General features: G+C 41.2%; 2 protein-coding genes across 2 annotated transcripts in view; one reads left to right on the top strand and one right to left on the bottom strand.

Annotated features, from left to right (window-relative positions):
• LOC308469244 (uncharacterized protein) overlaps positions 1-17,729 on the top strand; it is a 310,857-nt gene that overhangs the window by 189,108 nt on the left and 104,020 nt on the right. The window contains exon 3 of the mRNA XM_080991449.1: positions 8,948-9,000. Within this exon, the coding sequence (XP_080847575.1) occupies positions 8,948-9,000 (53 nt within the window). The remainder of the gene's footprint in view (positions 1-8,947; positions 9,001-17,729) is intronic.
• The window catches only part of LOC308471736 (uncharacterized protein), a gene marked incomplete at its 5' end in the record, with an annotated part of 209,007 nt that overhangs the window by 96,844 nt on the left and 94,434 nt on the right, over positions 1-17,729 (bottom strand). The window lies entirely within an intron of this gene.

Genomic DNA, 17,729 nt, shown 5'->3' with positions numbered 1-17,729 from the left:
GGTTTTCACACAGTGATTCTTGATTTTTGAAGTACAGAGTACCAACTTTCAAAGAAGCCTACTCTCCAGAAGGTGCAAAGTCACAAACTTCTATTACCACAGCCTTTCCCAACCTGGTGCCCTTTATCTGTTTGGGGTCACAACTCACTTAGCCTGAGACAACATGCCCAACCGTCAGGAAATATGGGACAGGTTATCCAGCAACATCTGGGTTTTGGAAGATTGTATTACTGAATGAATTTAGCATTCAAAGACCAGTGCCATTCAAACGCTATGGCACTCGTAATGGAAATGAATTTGAAATTGGAGGACTTTGGATTATGAACTTCCCCATTTAGAAATCCACTCCTTTCTATGAACCTGGCCCCTCAGAACCCAGGCATAGTATGCACAGTAATGTAATTTGCCCCCCTCTCCAGGCAGTTCTCCCTACAGACCCTCTCTTCCAGCCATATTTTATCCCAAAGGAAAGATGAGAAAGCTGGTAGCAGGAAAAGTTCACTGGTTGAACCAGAAAATGCTGTATGGGCCTCTGCTTAACTGAAATGTTAGTGGGTTCATTCCTAGCTTCAGTAAGCCATTCTATCATTGTTCCCAGTTCCCCCGTCCTTTCATAAGTTTGCTTGGGGATAGTATGTTTATATAATTGGAAGAGAGAGCCGAGAACTCCCTTCCTCACATTTGTTTTCGTCATTCTTTTTCGGAAGTGGCTTAGAAGGTTTTTTAAAAAAATCATTGAGAGTGTGTAGAAAAATCAAATGGTTTCCAAATCATGCAAAGTCATCACTGTTTAGTACTTGAGGATGCTAGTTGTGTAAAAAAAAATTATTTACCGTATGTATTTTACTTCTGCACAGAAATATTTCAGCCTCTTAGATCCAGTTTGCAATGCTTCTGCTACACAGTGTGTTCATGTCTATAAGAAAAGAAAGAGGGAAATGTTGTCATGTTGGCATATGCTTGTATAACAGCACAGGACTAGGAGGTGGAAGCTGAAATGTGTAATTTAGCCAAATATGTAATTTATTTGTTTTATTTTGAATAGTTCTTGAAATAAATGCTGTTGGAATTTTTATAGCTGAAATTCCCAGCATGAAATTGTCTCTTGAAATTGAACATTATAAATAGCTCCATTGTTAGTTTTAGGCCACAAAATAAATTAAATTTCATTTTATTTTTGGAGTTCTGAGTATTCCCATACAAGGTATCCTACATGTATTTGACTGCCTCTATAAAAAAGAATATTACTTTTTAAATACTGATTGAACAGTGCAAAAGCTTCCATCTGTAACTTTTTTTTGTCTGGAACGGGTGGGGAATTATGTGTGGGACCCCCCACACACAGAGAGTGGTTTGATTAATGACTGAGCCATAAGACCCTTCCTTACCTTCACTAGAACACCTGGAAAGTTTGGGGAAAGCTGCATTTTGTTTGCTGCTTGAAATTTAGTCGTGTTATATAACTTTTTACTTCACAGTTTGAATTCCTAATTCAAATATTAGACGTTGTTTGGTATGGAAGTAGGTAGGAAAATCCCCAATATTAGTTATTACATTCTTGGGAAATATGCTGGTGAAATAATCCCTAGCGTTAAAAATGCCTTTGGCAATTTTTTATTTTGCTTATAAAGATGCATGGTTGAATTCAACTGCATTTTCACTGAAAGGTGTGTCATTGTATGTATGCCTGTCTGGAAGATAGCAAGTCAGTGCTAGGGTTTTAGATAGTGCTGTTTCTCTAGAAAAAGAGGTGCCGGAACTTAACTATGAACTCTTGTTCTCTTATAATGGAAATGGTGCCCAACTGAGAGGTGGAGAATTACAGCCTGAAAAAAGTCCTTGTTTTAGGGCAAGTCTACCAGTACATATCCCCCTTTACACAAACATTCAGAAAAGGGGTGGGAGGATAGTATCTCAGTGATAGTGTAACTGCTCTGTATGTAAAAGCTCCTGTGTTCAATCTTTGACACTTCCATGTAATGCTCCCTCTCTGAAACCCTGCAAAGCCTTTGCCACCCAGTGTAAATAGTACTGAGCTAGATGGACTGGTGGCCTGACTCATTTTAAGGAAGATTCCTATCTGCTTATCAAATATTGTGCCCGCCCCATGCATGGTAAATTTATAAAGTGCGGGTGGCATGCTTCACAAAAGTCTCCAATTGCTAGGGATATTCTGGTAGCAACCTAAATTGTGTCTCAGTTTTTGAAAAAGAATGCTGCCTAGTTCTTCTCGGTTTTCCTGCAGTTAAGCTTGAAGGCCCCTTGGATGATGCTCACCAAATTAATAATGAAATGTACTTAGTTGCTCTGGCCATTTAGGTTTTAGAAACTGCCAGATGTCAATTGCAGCACCACTAGTGCCATCTTGTACAAATATTTGGATACTTCTTCGAGCAGTATTGCTTCATATCTATTTTTATATAAAATTGCCTCATTTCACATTGCTTTGTTCTTTCAATTTGAACCAATTTTCCCATAGGAAGCTGTAAAAAGGGCTTACAAAAAGTGATTCCTGATGGTGGAGCACTACACATCCGGCATAGTTTAAAAGTCGCCCATCCTGTTTGTCATACAAAGTATGTGCAGCGTCCATGTCACTATCAGCCTGTGCCTGGGATTCCAAGTATAATCTAAATGAGGAAATGTTGCCTAAGCTTTTCCCCACCTCCTGTTCTTCGCGTGCGTGTGTTGAGAAAGTTTTTTTTTACGACTAAAAAAACAACTTAGGATTAGTGTGCTGTAGTTCATGGCAAATGGGAGCAGGCAGTTGGTAGGATGTTTATTAAATTGTGCTATTCTAATGCTGAAATATTACTTGGTAATGTTTGCTGGGTGTTCTTCCAGTTTATAGGCATATTCCCAAGCAAAGCGGTACTGCAGGAAACACTCAGTGGCCTCGTTTCCACATGATGCTAAGCCAAACTATGACTTAGTGAAAAGCAAGCATGCAGGGAGCCTCCCCCAGCAAACCAAGTTGGGCCCAACATTGGGGGAGGAGGCGTCGCATGTGCATGACATCACACATGCAATGCACCCCCCATACCCCTGTCTGGCCAGGTCTGCTGGGGTGGGTGGGCATCCCTTTGAGGCGGGGAGAGTGTGGAGGGCGAAAACCAGCGCCCCTGGCCTCCCAGTGCTGCTGCTGCAGTGATACCCAGAGCTAAACTGTAGTTTGGCATAGCATTATGTGCCTCCTGCATACAAACTGCAAATAGTTAACCAAGAACAAACCTTGCTTATAGCTCAGAGTTTGTTTGAATCGAAACAAACTGTAGCCCAGGTTTGCATTTGACACAAAACCAAACTATGGCTTAGTTCCAGGTCTTGTGGCAGCAGGAGGACTGGGGGAAGAGCAAAGCAGTTGTGATATTCTCCCTGGGGGCTTCACATAAAGGAGTGCTGCTGCTGCTGCTGGGTAGAGAGGGCTCCGTTTTTGTTTTTTAAAATTGTTTTTATTTTTTATCGATGTCATTTTAAATTGTGATACTAAAGCTGTATTCTTAGTTTTAGATTTTATGATTTATATGGAAATTGTTTTCCCTTTGGTTGTGTACTTTTTGGTGTGTTTTATTTATTGTTTATGACTTTTGTTATGTTGGTAATTATGTAAATCTTGTCATGTTGTAAGCCGCCTTGAGCACTGTTTTAACTATGGAAAGGCAGCATACAAATAAAAGGATGGATGGATGGACAGACATGCTTACTCATTCTCATTAAGTCATAGTTTGGGTCCTTAGCATTACAAGATGTCTACATTAAAAATAATATGCAAAATTACAAAATTAAATTACCTGCTGCCACAGGCACTAATCTGTAGGTGCTTATGATACCTGCACAATCCTATTCTACATAGAGCATAAGAAAAGTTCTGAAGAATCAGAGCAAAGCCCCATCTAACCCACCATACTGTTCTCACAGTAGCTAACCAGATAGCCATGGGAAGCCCACAAGCTGGGAATGAGCTGTGTGAAGAACTATAAATTGTAAAAGGAATGAAGGTGATTGACAGAATATTATAAATTGATTACTGGGGAAATTGCAATTTCCTCTCAGTAGAAGCACTGACAACCCACCTATGACAACTGAGTAAGAATAGGTCATTTCCAGCATAGTTGTAATTAGACAGGCGCTGTGGGTTAAACCACTGAGCCTCGGGCTTGCCGATCAGAAGGTCAGCGGTTCGAATCCCCACGATGGGGTGAGCTCCCGTTGCTCGGTCCCTGCTCCTGCCAACCAAGCAGTTTGAAAGCATGAAGTGCAAGTAGATAAATAGGTACCGCTCCGGCGGGAAGGTAAACGGCATTTCCGTGCGCTGCTCTGGTTCGCCAGAGGCGGCTTAGTCCTGCTGGCTACATGACCCGGAAGCTATACGCCGGCTCCCTCGGCCAATAAAGCGAGATGAGCGCCGCAACCCCAGAGTCGTCCACAACTGGACCTAATGGTCAGGGGTCCCTTTACCTTTACCTTTACCTTTACAGCAGAGCATAGTGTAACCATTCAATAGCCTGTAGTGTTAAATTCTGGTTGAGTTCTGTCTATAACTAGCAATAGAAGGGGGAGATGTATAAATAAAATATTCCTCTTTTTATAGAGATGTGATGGCAGCAAATACTTTATAAACTGGTACTGATTCCTATATTCTTGTATGTCATACTATTTACTCTTCCCAAAAGAACTAGAAAGGAGAATAAGGGGGGGGGGTTCTGTTTGCTTTTAAAGATCAATGCTTAGCAGTAATTAAAAGTTCGTGCTTTTCTCAAAACATACTTTTTTCATTCTGGTGCAGCCTAATTCAGATTTCTGTCTCGTTAATGTCAATGCAGCAACAACAAAGATGATTTCTTCTTGTGGTTCTTTGAACAAGAGTCCTTTATTTACATTTTTATGGAAGTTTTTTGTGAGTGCAGTGTAAATACAAAGCATAAAACAGCGTACTCCTCAACATCTTGTCACATTCCAGCAAAGCAGGCCTATTTCTATAGGAATATTGAGCTTATTAGGAACAACAGAACAAAACAAGAAACACTTCACAATCTGGAAACATTATGAGGAATCGTTGATATACATCATAAAACAGTTGCCATTTGATAACAAGTGATAATCAGTCCAGTTTACTAGTTGGTGCTGAAGTTTCTTTATATTCACTGTTGAATGGCTAGTAAACAAGGCATTAAAATGAGCATTGTGTTAGCACTCATCACTGACTACAAGATGCTGTAAAAATTAAAAACAGTACATATTCTTCCACTCAATAAATTGCAACCAGTTAAACTACTTTCCCCATGAAAGTTGGAACAGGACTCTTTCCCTGTTGTACTGTTCTGCAATCTAACCATCTTATTCTGGATACCTTGGTGCAAATCTTATATCCAGGTTATTTATAATGATTTCCATTGCCACATACTTCTAAAATCCAGCAATACAGATATAATAATAAAACAACAATAAACAGAAGAGATAGTACAGATTTTCAGTAATATACTATCCCTGAATAAGATATTATTGTTAAAAACAAACAAACCCAAGACTGTCGGTATCTTGCAGAGTATAAAAGTATATGGAAATATTCCTTGGCCTTAGTCGTAGCTACTTGTGATAGATGGTCATCAGTTTTCATCAAGTACACAATGGGATTTGTATATCAAGTTATTTCAATGGAATACAATTTAAGCTGATGATCAATTGTTCTAGCTGCTTCTCCCCTTTTCTCTAGCACGGGGGTAGTTACCCTGTGGGTCTCCAGATGTTGCTGAACTACAACTCCCATTGTCCCTTACTATTGGCTGTGCTGGCTAAGGCTGATAGGCGCTGGATCCAACATCGTCTGGAGGACCACATCTTACCCAACTCTGCTTTAGGGAAACTATCCCCTCATACATTGAAAGAACCCATGAGAGGTTTAATATATCAGTGCTCATCAGAGTTGTCATATTACAAAAAAGCTTAGGAATGCTGAACCAAAGATTTAAGCTCCCTCTGGACAGGGTGGGGAGTACATAACTGTATACAAACTGTTTACAAACCGGGACTCTTCCCACTGCCCACATTTGCCGCCATGCATGTCCAATGAGTATGTGTCCACCTACAGTCAAAATCTTCTCCAAATTTGCTCATGGTCTCTGGCCCCAAAGAGCCAACCCAACATACGCAAGCCTTCCCGTCCCCACAAAAAAAAAAACCCACACAAAAACAACAACCAGCCTGTGCTCTGTATAGCAGTCCCTGTGGAAGAGCCTGAAGCAACTGGCAGCTTCAGCATCTCCATTTAAAATAGACTTCTTTCATGTGGATTCAGTTATGAAGAAGGAGTCTTTCTGCTTCATCCAGCTGTCTTGTAACTGGCATTGGGGAAAGGGATGTGTATGCCTTTTCCAAAATTTTGGTATTGCAAATCTGTAAATAAACAACCCCCCTGAGCTGTTTTGAATCATAAGGCTGTGTGTGAATCTCACATAGCTGTCAACATTTCCCTTTTTTTAAGGGAAATTCCCTTATTCTGAATAGGATTCCTTGCAACAAAAGGGGAAAAGTTGACAGCTATGGTATCTCATTGTATGCCTTTCATTCCCCTCTACAACCTTCCTAATTTTGGATTAGTTGGAATCCGGGGCCCAGTGCAAACCTAGCAGGAGTTTACCTGGAAATCGAACCAGCTAGAAACACAAAGCCCTCCAATAATTCTATGTATAGTAGGTAATATTAACCAATTTATTGTTAGATATTGATATCATGTGAGCTGCTGTCCTGATAGAGTACATGATGAAATCAAGTGTGTGAATCAGCATGCTGGTGCTTTGACACTACAGCAACTGCTGGGTGGGATAAGGCAGGGCAAGACGACACAGTACCCAAAAAAGAAATTAATCTGCACTGCATATCTGTAATATTTTACATGGTTCAGTTTGCCACAGGATTAAGGTTTAGAAGAAAACTATTATGAGTACACTGACCTCTGTGCTATGCAGCTTCTTTAGTATGCTTATATTGCTGCAGTTTAAGGACACTGCCATCTTCAAGGACTTGTGGGATTTTCACATACATAACTGTACGATTTAGTGTGTTCTCCTTCTTGGTCTGTGTACAGTATATGAAATTCCCCCTTGGGCTTCACAAGAGTATTGCAGTGCAGGCAAGACTATTAACAAGTGTTGTTTATATTTCAAGTGGGATCTCTAGATCTTGGCTAATACCTCTTTTACATATGTAGAAAGGAAACATTTTTTTGGCAGTTCAACAATTATTTCATAGACTGGGAATGTCTAATAGTCTAGATCTTTTTATATGGTTTCCACTAACTGAAGCGTTTATACAACAATGCAGATGATGAAAATATGCAGTATTGTAAAAGCTGACAATACAGTGTTACAGATGGAAAGCTTTCTTCTTGTTGTTTTTAAAAAGGAGTAGTACTTCTATCATTTTTCTCACTGCCTGTTGATTGCAGTGGCTTCAGATCTTCCCTGCTGAATAAGCAAGACTACCAACCACAGACATATATCTCTTTCCCACTGGCACCCCATCACAAGGCCCCTTCCAGCTTCCTTCTCTCCTTCCCTCCTATTCTCCTCTCTGTCCCTCCCCAAGGCTTGATGCAAGACAGGAGGGCCATTCCACTTTCCCCTATCCCTCTATCTTTCTGTCCCCCTCTCCCTTCCCCATACAGCAATGCAAGACAGGGGGCCATTTCAACCTTATTTGTTTAGAAATTTTCTTAAATTTAAATTCTGCCATTCTTCCATCATGGATCTGAAAGTGACATACACATGTGGTTCCCAGGCAATCAAATGCTCACCAAACCCAGACCTACTTAGCTTCAGCAGGGTGGTGGCCTCATGTGCCTTTGGGCCACACCTTAGTTTTGGTTTTCTCCTCCCTTCACCTCTCTGTCATTCCTACTTTCCTCTTCCTAACAGGACTGCTTTGGTTCCACACACCCTTTCCTTTCCTCCCTGTCCCCCATCCACTGCCCCATTTCACCCATTCTTGCCTGTTTTTGCCACCCACACCACCTCCAGGGATGCCCTGCAAGGCAGTGGTATCATAGAATCCTAGAGTTGGAAGGCACCCAAGGGCCATCTCATCCAACTCCCTGCAATTCAGGAATCGCAGGTAAAGCATCCATGACACATGGCCATCTAACCTCTGCTTAAAAACCTCCAAGGAAGGACAGCCCACCACCTCTTATGGGAGTTTGTTCCACTGCTGAACAGCTCTTACTGTCAGAATTTTTTTTTGAATGTTTAGTTGGAATCTCCTTTCTTATAACTTGAAGCCATTGGTTCAAATCCTACCCTCCAGAACAGGAGAAAACAACCATGTTCTCTCTTCCATGTGACAGCTCTTAAGATATTTGAATATGGCTTCATATCACCTCTTTTCCAGACTAAACATACCCAGCTCCTTCAAGCACTCCTCGTAAGGCTTAGTTTCCAGACCCTTGATCATCTTGGTTGCCCTCCTCTGCACACGTTCCAGCTTATCAACATCCTTCTTAAATTGTGGTGCCCAGAATTAGACACAGTATTCCAGGTGTGGTCTGCAGAATAGAGTGGTACTATTACTTCCCTTGGTCTGGACACTAGACTTCTGTTCAGCTTCTTTTCCCCTGGCATTTCTCCACCATTGCCATCAATCCCTCAGGAGTCAACAAAGAGGAAGCATGTGAAGGTGCTTGAGGGGCATTCGAAAGAGGCAGATGTGGGCCACAGTATCATAGGAGGCTGATGGCACATGCAGCTGAATGAAATTGGAGGGCTGCATCTGGGCTGCAGATTCCTCACCCCAGCACATGATGCTATTGCATTGTGAAAGCCAAAGAGGCTTCTCAACCTGGTCACTGCCTCAGTGGAAGACTGCTTGGGATCCCCATGTAAACTGGTTTAAGTTTTCTGAAAGGTGGATAAGTGAGACCAAAGTTACATGTATGTATTTTTTTCCCCCTGCACAGGTCCACCTGGAAGGCGAGGAAAGGCTGGACGACGAGGAGATCCAGGTAAGTCCCTATGTCTTGTGCAAAAATGTTAGTAAGTTGTTGACGTGAACTAGGAGAGGAAGGTTTGAAATGGTGGTTTGAAAAGTAGTGTTCTCGTTCTCATGCATAATAGGCCACCAACTGTGAAATGTTTGCTGTTTTCTTAGCTATAGGAGCAGCCTATTGAATTACTGACTACCAAATAAAAACTTACATGTTCAGCCATTTCTTTCTGTTGTAAGGGCTAATGCTGGGTTCAGATTTGACTTGTCCTCTGTGGGCCATTTTTGACCTACCTGTCAATCACCTGACTTCACATGATGTCAGGCGATTCAAACTTCAAAGAAAAATCAAGAGCACACTTGTAAGTGTGGTTCTGATGCTTCCCTTCTTTTACAGCCGCAACTTTAATTTAAGCCAGGGCTGCAACGAAAGGTTTTGTGTGTATGTGTTTGTTATGTTTTGTTTTTACAGCCATGGGTTGAATTCAAGCAAAGATTCCTTCTGAAAGCATGGTTTGCATTTAGTGTTTTCAGCAGGGATCGACTCTGATTGGGAGCTCCCAAGTGGAATCCATCCCAGTAGAGCTTGCATTTGGCACCAAATTTAAAAGATGCAAGCCATGCTTGCCAAGGAAAAATCAGGACCATGCTTTAAGGCTCCAGATTGTTCCTTTGCAGCTGAAGCTTTCCCTGCCCAACACCAATGACTGGGAGAAATAGCTTTGCAGGCATAATTTGGCCATGGGGTCAGAGGTTCCCCATCCCTTCTATAAATAGTCGTAACATCCTTAATGCAGAGGGGGATGAGGAAATATACAAACCACATGGATATAAGCCAGGGGTCAGCAAACTTTTCCAGCAGAGGACTGGTCTACTGTCCCTCAGACCTTGTGGGGGGCCACACTATATTTTTTGGGGGGGGTTCACGAATTCCTATGCCCCACAAATAACCCAGAGATGCATTTTAAATAAAAACACACATTTTACTCATGTAAAAACACCAGGCAGGCCCCGCAAATAACCCAGAGATGCATTTTAAATAAAAGGACACATTCTACTCATGTATAAACATGCTAATTCCCGGACTGTCCGTGGGCTGGATTTAGAAGGCGATTGGGCCAGATCTAGCCCCTGGGCCTTAGTTTGCCTACCCATGGTATAAGCCATAGGAGAGCAGCTCCCATACATGCCCTAGTTTAGGGAGCTAAAAGCTCATTAATAATCTGAGGCTGAAAATTGTTATAGAGAATGCTGCATAAAGGGCCAGTCCTGCTATTTAATTTTTTGTACTTAAAGATGACAAGGAGTAAAGCACACTTGTATCTATACCAAACCGACTGCCCCAATTGAGGCAGGTCCTGTAGAGGTATTTAGACCTTAGTCCCATCATAGTTAATGGGATCTTTTCCAGTTACTACAGATTGAAGATGTGGACAGGTATACTTGCAGGGTTTAGAGTGACCATTTGCCCTTTTGAAACTTGCCCATCTTGGTTTGTGAAATCTAGGAGGGAGAGATCGACTGCTGGGGATGGAGTGGGGTGTGTCCAGGGAATTGTGAATGCCTTGAGATGGAAGAGAGTGTTGCCCAGAATCACTGGTGGAGCAACTTATGAAGTCACCCTCCCTGAGCACACTAAGGTTTTTGGATAACTACTGCCCAATCTCTCTGCTTCAACCCTTGGCACTTTGATCCCATATTGTCTCCCATGCTATTTAATATCTATAGGAAACCACTGGAAGGAGGCATCTGGGGATTTGTAGCACCAATGTGCAGATGACACTCAGCACTTAAGGCAGTAATGGACTGGCCAAATAACTGAGGCTGAATCTCAATAAGAACAAGATGCTGTAGATATGTGGTTCCTATGTCCAGGAATTAGGGAGACAGCCTGTTCTTGATTGGTTATTGTGATGGAGGATAGAATGGAATTTAATAATCCAAGAACTACTGTCTAGTGCATTGTGTTTTCCTGACTTTTATTATAAAAAATATGGTCAGTAAAAACAATATTTGTTGTTAGTTGTCCATGGTTCCTAAAGGAGAAACAGTGGGATTAATTAATTAATTAATTAATTATGTGAAGAATTCTGCTACTGAGCTGTGTAGGTTCATACATTTGTGGGACTTACTGCAAACAGAGCTCATGTTCCACCACTGAGGTATTTTTCCTCAACATATGAATTTTACTTTGAAACATTACATTTTGGAATTGGCCACTATGTGTGTCTTGTGTACAATTACATTTTCATTGCTAGCCAGGGATTTTCTCAAAAGAAACAGTGTAATAATGATGATGATGAACAATAACAGTTTAGAACAAGAGAGAAGGATGAAATACACAGCCAAGGCTGCACGCCTGATCAGCCTGATCCATGGATGTAAAGAAGAAGAAATATATTGCTATAGATCTTAGTAAGAAACTCCTGCTCTTCTGTATTGGGAACCTTTCTTGGAGCAAGAGCCTAGCTATTAATAGCTTCAGATTTAAACCTCATGTTTTTTTTATTTGTTCTTACAGATAATACAAATAGCACTAAGGCAATAGTTCTGTCAGTGCAAGCTTTCCAGCTTGCCAAACAGACTAATCCCTTTTCTCCTCCACTCACATGCTGTTCTGGGGGGTTCTCTGGGGGGTGAGCCAAATTTGTGGGGGTCACTTAGGGGAGAGAGAAAACAACGCTCCATTGCACTAGTGAGATCCCTTGCACTGGCTTCTGCTAGTGTGATTCTTTAGTTGAATCTCACCCCATTGTTCTGAAAAAAAAATCTGATTTATTTGCATTTCATAATTGAATTCCATGCTTATATCCAACTTAGAGATGAGTGTACTAATTAAGGACAGACCTTAATTACATTGATTATTTAGTGTGTGATGTAATCTATCCCTGTGCCTCGGTTCTGATCAGTCACTTTCCACAGTTTTTGTTTCTTTCTGCTCCAGCGCTTTTCCACAATTCTGCCTTGGGGACCAAAGATTAGACTGGAAGTGTGCGGGAAGGGCAGCGCATTAAACATAAACTTCACATATTTTGATTTAATGCTTTAACCACATAATTATTGTTCATCTGCAGCAGTAAAAGGCTGCCTTTGGGTCATATTACAAACACCGCCAGCAGAAGAGGAATTATAAAGAATTAATATGACTCAACCATGTCTATTTAGATTTTTCTGTAATTGGGGAGGAAAACTAAGAAGTGATTTTAGTTGTTCTTGGCAAGGAATCCCATGCACTGTATCATTTTTTAAGCAGATGGTTATATTGATATATTCTTCCGTAATAGAGGGAAAGCATATATAAAAATAGGGAGGCACAGGGGCAAACACAACGCAAAACTCAAATACAGCATGCTGGATAGACAAGGGCTCTGTAATGTTGTGCCAGAGAATGCTTGCCGTTATCTGTAATACAGTCTAACCAAAGAGCAGAAAGCTCTTGGTGTATTGGTTTTGGCTTAGCTGCCGAATGTTTGTTATCACAGATAGCTTGGATATATATTTGTATATTTGTTTCGGAGGCTTACCACACAGAAACCAGGTCCTTGCTTCTTTGCCACAGCTGATAAATGGGAGTAGAAATTTATTTGCTCTGTATGATAGCATCCCTCCCTAGAGGCTTGTATGTGGTTACAACTTTACATCTTCCAGACAAATTCTGACATAGAGCCAAAGGCCCAACAGTAGTTTGGCTTGCTTGAGGGAGCTTTGTGCTGGCTATTGAAATGAAAATTTGAAAAACTTTTATTTTTTAAAAAACCTATACTGTATAGTGAAACCCTCACTACAGCACTTTCAAGCCAGGACATTTTGCCAACTTCAGCACAGAACAGCAGCTGAGTTATTAGTTATTGTCATAATTAAGTCAATTCACAATCCACTGGACCCTTAACTCTTTTACCTTGCAAAATAATTTATGAACTGTGATACTCGTGGACCAGACCTCTGGAGGGGGATACTGTTGGACAGGTGACAAAAACATTTTTTGCTGTTTTCCATTGATAATTGTTTCTTCTTTTTATCTGCAAAATTACCTTGGGGTTCAAGCCAACCAAGTGGACAAGTGGTGGAGTAGATAACCATAAAGGAACAGGGTTTTCACCTTCACCCCATGGCACAGAGTAGGAAAGGAAGGGCAACAGTCCTTTCATTTGGTACAGGGTTTGCAGAAAGAGGTGAGGAAGCAGCAGCACAGCTTCCTCTTGTCTCGGGCACTCTGTACAACATTTCAAGGTTGAACTCCTGTCTGATTCATATATGTGCAGCAGATATGGAAAGGCAATATGGATCTTAGCAACGTCTGTTGAGATATTTCTTCACTCAAGAGAGGGTAGGAAGCCATTTAAAGGAAGAGCCTGTGACTCTTCATGATGCCTGCCATTGGGCAGAAAGGAGAAGTAGCTGCTGCAGTTCGTTCTTTCAAGGTTGGCCCCTACTTCCCACTTAAACCCCTGCCTGAACTGGAGTGGCGAGACACAGTGCCCAATCCTATCACTGTAATAATAGGGGGAAAACATGATTTCCTTACATCCAAGGTGGCCCTTACCCAATAAGTTGGCTGATGATGTAGGAAGTTCACCACCTGAATGGTTGACCTGTGTGGAACTTATTTCCATGTAAATATGGCAAAAACTGAACTGTAAACTATCCGTTACCAGCCATTTTGTGCCAGATATAATCTGGCATCAGATTTCCTGTATATTTTGTCTTATGTTTTCAGGTGCTGTTGTGGTTGCTTGAGAGTAACCAGGCAGGACTCCAACCTGTCTTTTACAGGCTTTATTTTGGTGCAAACTATTTACAGTGAAGAGCATCATAAGTTCATGTCTGGCTCAATCGCTAGCAGAATCCGGGAGTGGTCTGTTCTTGTACCTCCCCCAACATAAAAGTTTCCTCACCCCCAGCCTTTTCCGCCCCTCCCTGCGCCTCAAGCTACTGCGCATGATGGGCAAGGGCAGGGGTGTGCTTCCCTCCTCTCTGGCTTGCTCAGGCGTGGTGTTAAGGCTCTTTCTAGCATCCTCTGGTCCTTGCACCTCTTCTCCACTGGAGGTGGGGCTTTCTTCCTCGCCGGAAGAGGAACTGCTTCGCAAGATTTTCGGAGGCTCCCTGTAACACAACTCCCCCTCTATCTCTCACCTCTGAGCCGATGGCAGTTCCCTGACATATGTTAACATTTTAGTTATTTTTGTTTGCAAAATATCTTTAAATCTCAAAATCTCTTGAATCAATTGTACTATTAGCCTCAATCACTGATGGATCTTTTTTCTCTCTCCAGAATTTCTGTAATGACATACACATACAAAATTCAGACACTAGGAGTTTCTTCAGGCCCAGCCCAATGTATTTCTTCCTCTGTTTGTATTTTCATTGTGTCGTTGACCTTCATTTCTAAACAGGAAAAGTTCATTGATTCTGAAGGTCTTTCCCCTGCAGTGTGTATATAGCAAGAAACTCAAATATATTGAGTCACTTGATTCTACATGATCCGTTTTATGTATTTCTGGTAGTAATTTGGTTGCTTCATTTAATTGTTTCCACATGTCTGTCTCATGAGAGCAGTCACTGTGCACTTCGTGGTATTGGCTAGTAAACTGCAGTGTTCACTTTGCTAATAGGCTTTATGGGGTAGCCTCTTTTGAAAGAGGCTGCTCTTTAAAATCAATTGGTTTTACAATTGGAGTATGACTTCAAGATGCTTAAAAGTGACCACTTGGAAAACCTGGTCTTCTCCGGCCTTCTATGATGTGCCTCTGCATGAAAGCAATTTCCTTGCTTGCCTTGCAACAGTTCACTAACGCTCTCAGCCGTTCACTAATGTACTGTCTATACTTGCTTTCAAACTATCCTGCAAAACACTGGGTTTCTTTGCAACCTTATTGAAGGCTTCTCAATTAGAAGATTAGTAACATTTATTTATTTATTACATTTTTGCCCCCTCTTTTCCCCAGGAGTTCCCTCCCCCCCCTCCAGTTTACACTCACAGCAAAACTTTGTAGGCTGAAACACCATGACTGGCCCAAGATTACACAGGGTGCTTCATAGCATACCCTCTGACATTTCCCCAGTGAAAATAGGGACATCCTATCATACTCTCCAACATTTTTCCAATGAAAATAGGGACATCCTGATGATCCTAAGGACATTCCAGGATCAAAGCAGAAATCAGGACGGCTTCTCTGAATCAGGGTCATCCCTGGAAAATAGTGACACCTGGAGGGTCTGCCATAGCTGAGTTGGGATTTGTATCTTAGTCCAGATGTGGAAGCCTCTGAGACCCTTAAAATCCACTCCTGATTGTTCCTTGGCAAGCTAAGGATGCTAGGGGTGCTGATCAGCTAATTGGCGCTAACCACAAGTCCCAGTGGGATGGGATGCAATACAGAATTTCGCAGCAGGTGCTCCATAGCACATCCAGACCTACCAGTGCTTGCTGTGCTGTGTCATTGGTGATGACAGTAATGGGCAGGGCTGCATTGTGAAATTCCCAGTGGGAAAACTCTGTAGTGTATTTGAACTCTCTGGGATGTTCTGATATATGTGCAAGTGCAAATATTCATTGGCAACTTGAATTCAAGCCGGCAGTGCAAATGATGATTCTCTGCAGGCATGACTCAAGCTGCACCTACAAAGGAAAAATGTCCCTTTATCTCACAGCTTGGATTCAAGTCAGCAATGAAAATAATCTTTGTAGGCACAGCTTGATATTGCCAGTATCTTAGATCCAACAAAAAGGAACTCTGGTGTTGAAGAAGATGGAGATTTCGGCAGATAGTATTTATATTAATACTCTGCATGCATTAAATATAAATGTACCATACAGGAATTCGAGAAAATAAACAGCATTTATTTAAAATTGTTTTTATAGTTGCTCAAATGTACAGCAAACCCCCCGCTCCCAAGCCATTCAGAAAGGTTAATTATTTCCAGCACTGCTGTTGTTTTAACAACTTTCCACAAAATATTCCCAGGACAAAACTATCTAACAAGTCTCAGCAGATGTTTGTCATGTCCCAAAGTACGATTACAAAAGTATATAAAGAAGAATGCAAGCAAGTGAAAATCATGAATAAAACTTGGAATTTAATAAATAGTAACAATAATAATGTAACATAGTGCTCTTCAGGTTTTTTTGTTTTAGCTTTGTCACATGGTGGCCATAAATTTTACAAATCTCTCAGAATAGCTTGCGCTGGTAGCAGTCGTTGTTACAGGGAGGAAAAAATGAAGGTCACAGTTGTGCTGTAACTCCTGGGACCATTAGAAAGGATGTATTTATATATACAGGACTCTCTTTGGAATGAAGCTCCCATTCATAGTATTTACATGATCATAGAAAAATAAGGAAACGCTCTCCTTGCTCTGAGTGTCTCAGTATCTTAAGATTACTGCACACTGGGTGAGTTGGAAGTAGGTGATCTTCCTGAAAGGCAGGTCACAAGCACGATCCTGTGTATACTCTTTCATACATTATATTTGTATTCAGCACATGTTAAAGACTTTTTTGGTGTATCCATTGAAATAGCTATATGTCAATTTTTTAAAAAGTACAAGTATGTAAATTAAGGAGCAAATTTACTTAGGTACTTAAAGCATTATTAATCCTGCTCTTTAAACTTACTACTACTACTACTACTACTACTAATAATAATAATAATAATAAAGACAAGTAGTGGATACAGTTTTAGGAGATAAGTGCAATGAGTGAGTCAGTTCTGACTGGAGATGATCAAGCCCATAGGGTTTGGTATATGTCAGGCATTCCCCACAATGTGTGCAGGCACTAAGAAATTTCACTTTGGTAGATGCACACTTTTTACGCCTGAAAGGCAGGAACAGGAACTGTGAATGTTTGTTTGCTTGTTAGTTATTTTAAATAGATTTGTATTTAAATGACATCAAGCCAAATAAGTGTGAGCTCCATAACAAGTCTGCATAGCCACATGTTTTCCTCGTTGCAACTCTTCAGTCCCTATCCTTCCTTCTCTTGATTGTTTATCTGAGCCGTACTTCCTAGCGTACACAAAGCCAAGCTTTCTTAAATGCTAGCAGAACTGTGTTCCAAGGCTTCAAACTCTTTGGAAAGAATTCTCTCATCTCATCACTTTTGCTCTCTCTCAAGTTCCATCATGTTATATGTTCAACAGATACAAAGTCATATTTCATTTTCTAAAATTGGGAATGGAAAATTCCTGTTCCGGTCCTGTCATCTAGCCATCCTCTGAAGAACAAATATGGTTCAGTAGCTAGGAGCCAGGACACAAAAAAATTATAACTGAACTATTTAGTATTGGTTTACGGAATAAGTCAGTTTTTACAGAATAGTATTTGTTTACTGTTTTAACTGCTGCTTGCTTGCATTTTGGATGAGATCATTTAATTCATTAAATGGGGTGTACATTTTTAATTAATTAAGCAGGGTATACATTGATAAATTGATTTGTACCAAGAAGTCTAAAGGGCATTGTTTTGTGGTTCGAGGACCCGATCCCCGCTTTGTGGAATGAAGACACACAGACACGGAATATAAGGTTAATGGGCAAGAAAAGGAAGGCCACAACTTTATTGATTACAGCAAGTGAAAGGTATTGGCTTAGGCATTGGACCACAACAGATTGACTCCACCCACTCGGAGAGGGGGTGAGCCCGAAGGGGGTTTATTCACCAGAAGGTGGAGCCTGTTGATGCTAATACAACTATAAGCTCTCCCCTGATGTCACCGAGGGTCGTGCCATGGCTCCCCGCCACACAGGCATCGGACA

The sequence above is a fragment of the Podarcis pityusensis genome, assembly GCF_964106645.2.
Source record: "Podarcis pityusensis genome assembly, chromosome: 2".
Lineage (NCBI taxonomy): Eukaryota > Metazoa > Chordata > Lepidosauria > Squamata > Lacertidae > Podarcis > Podarcis pityusensis.
This window is presented reverse-complemented; position numbering and strand designations above follow the sequence as displayed.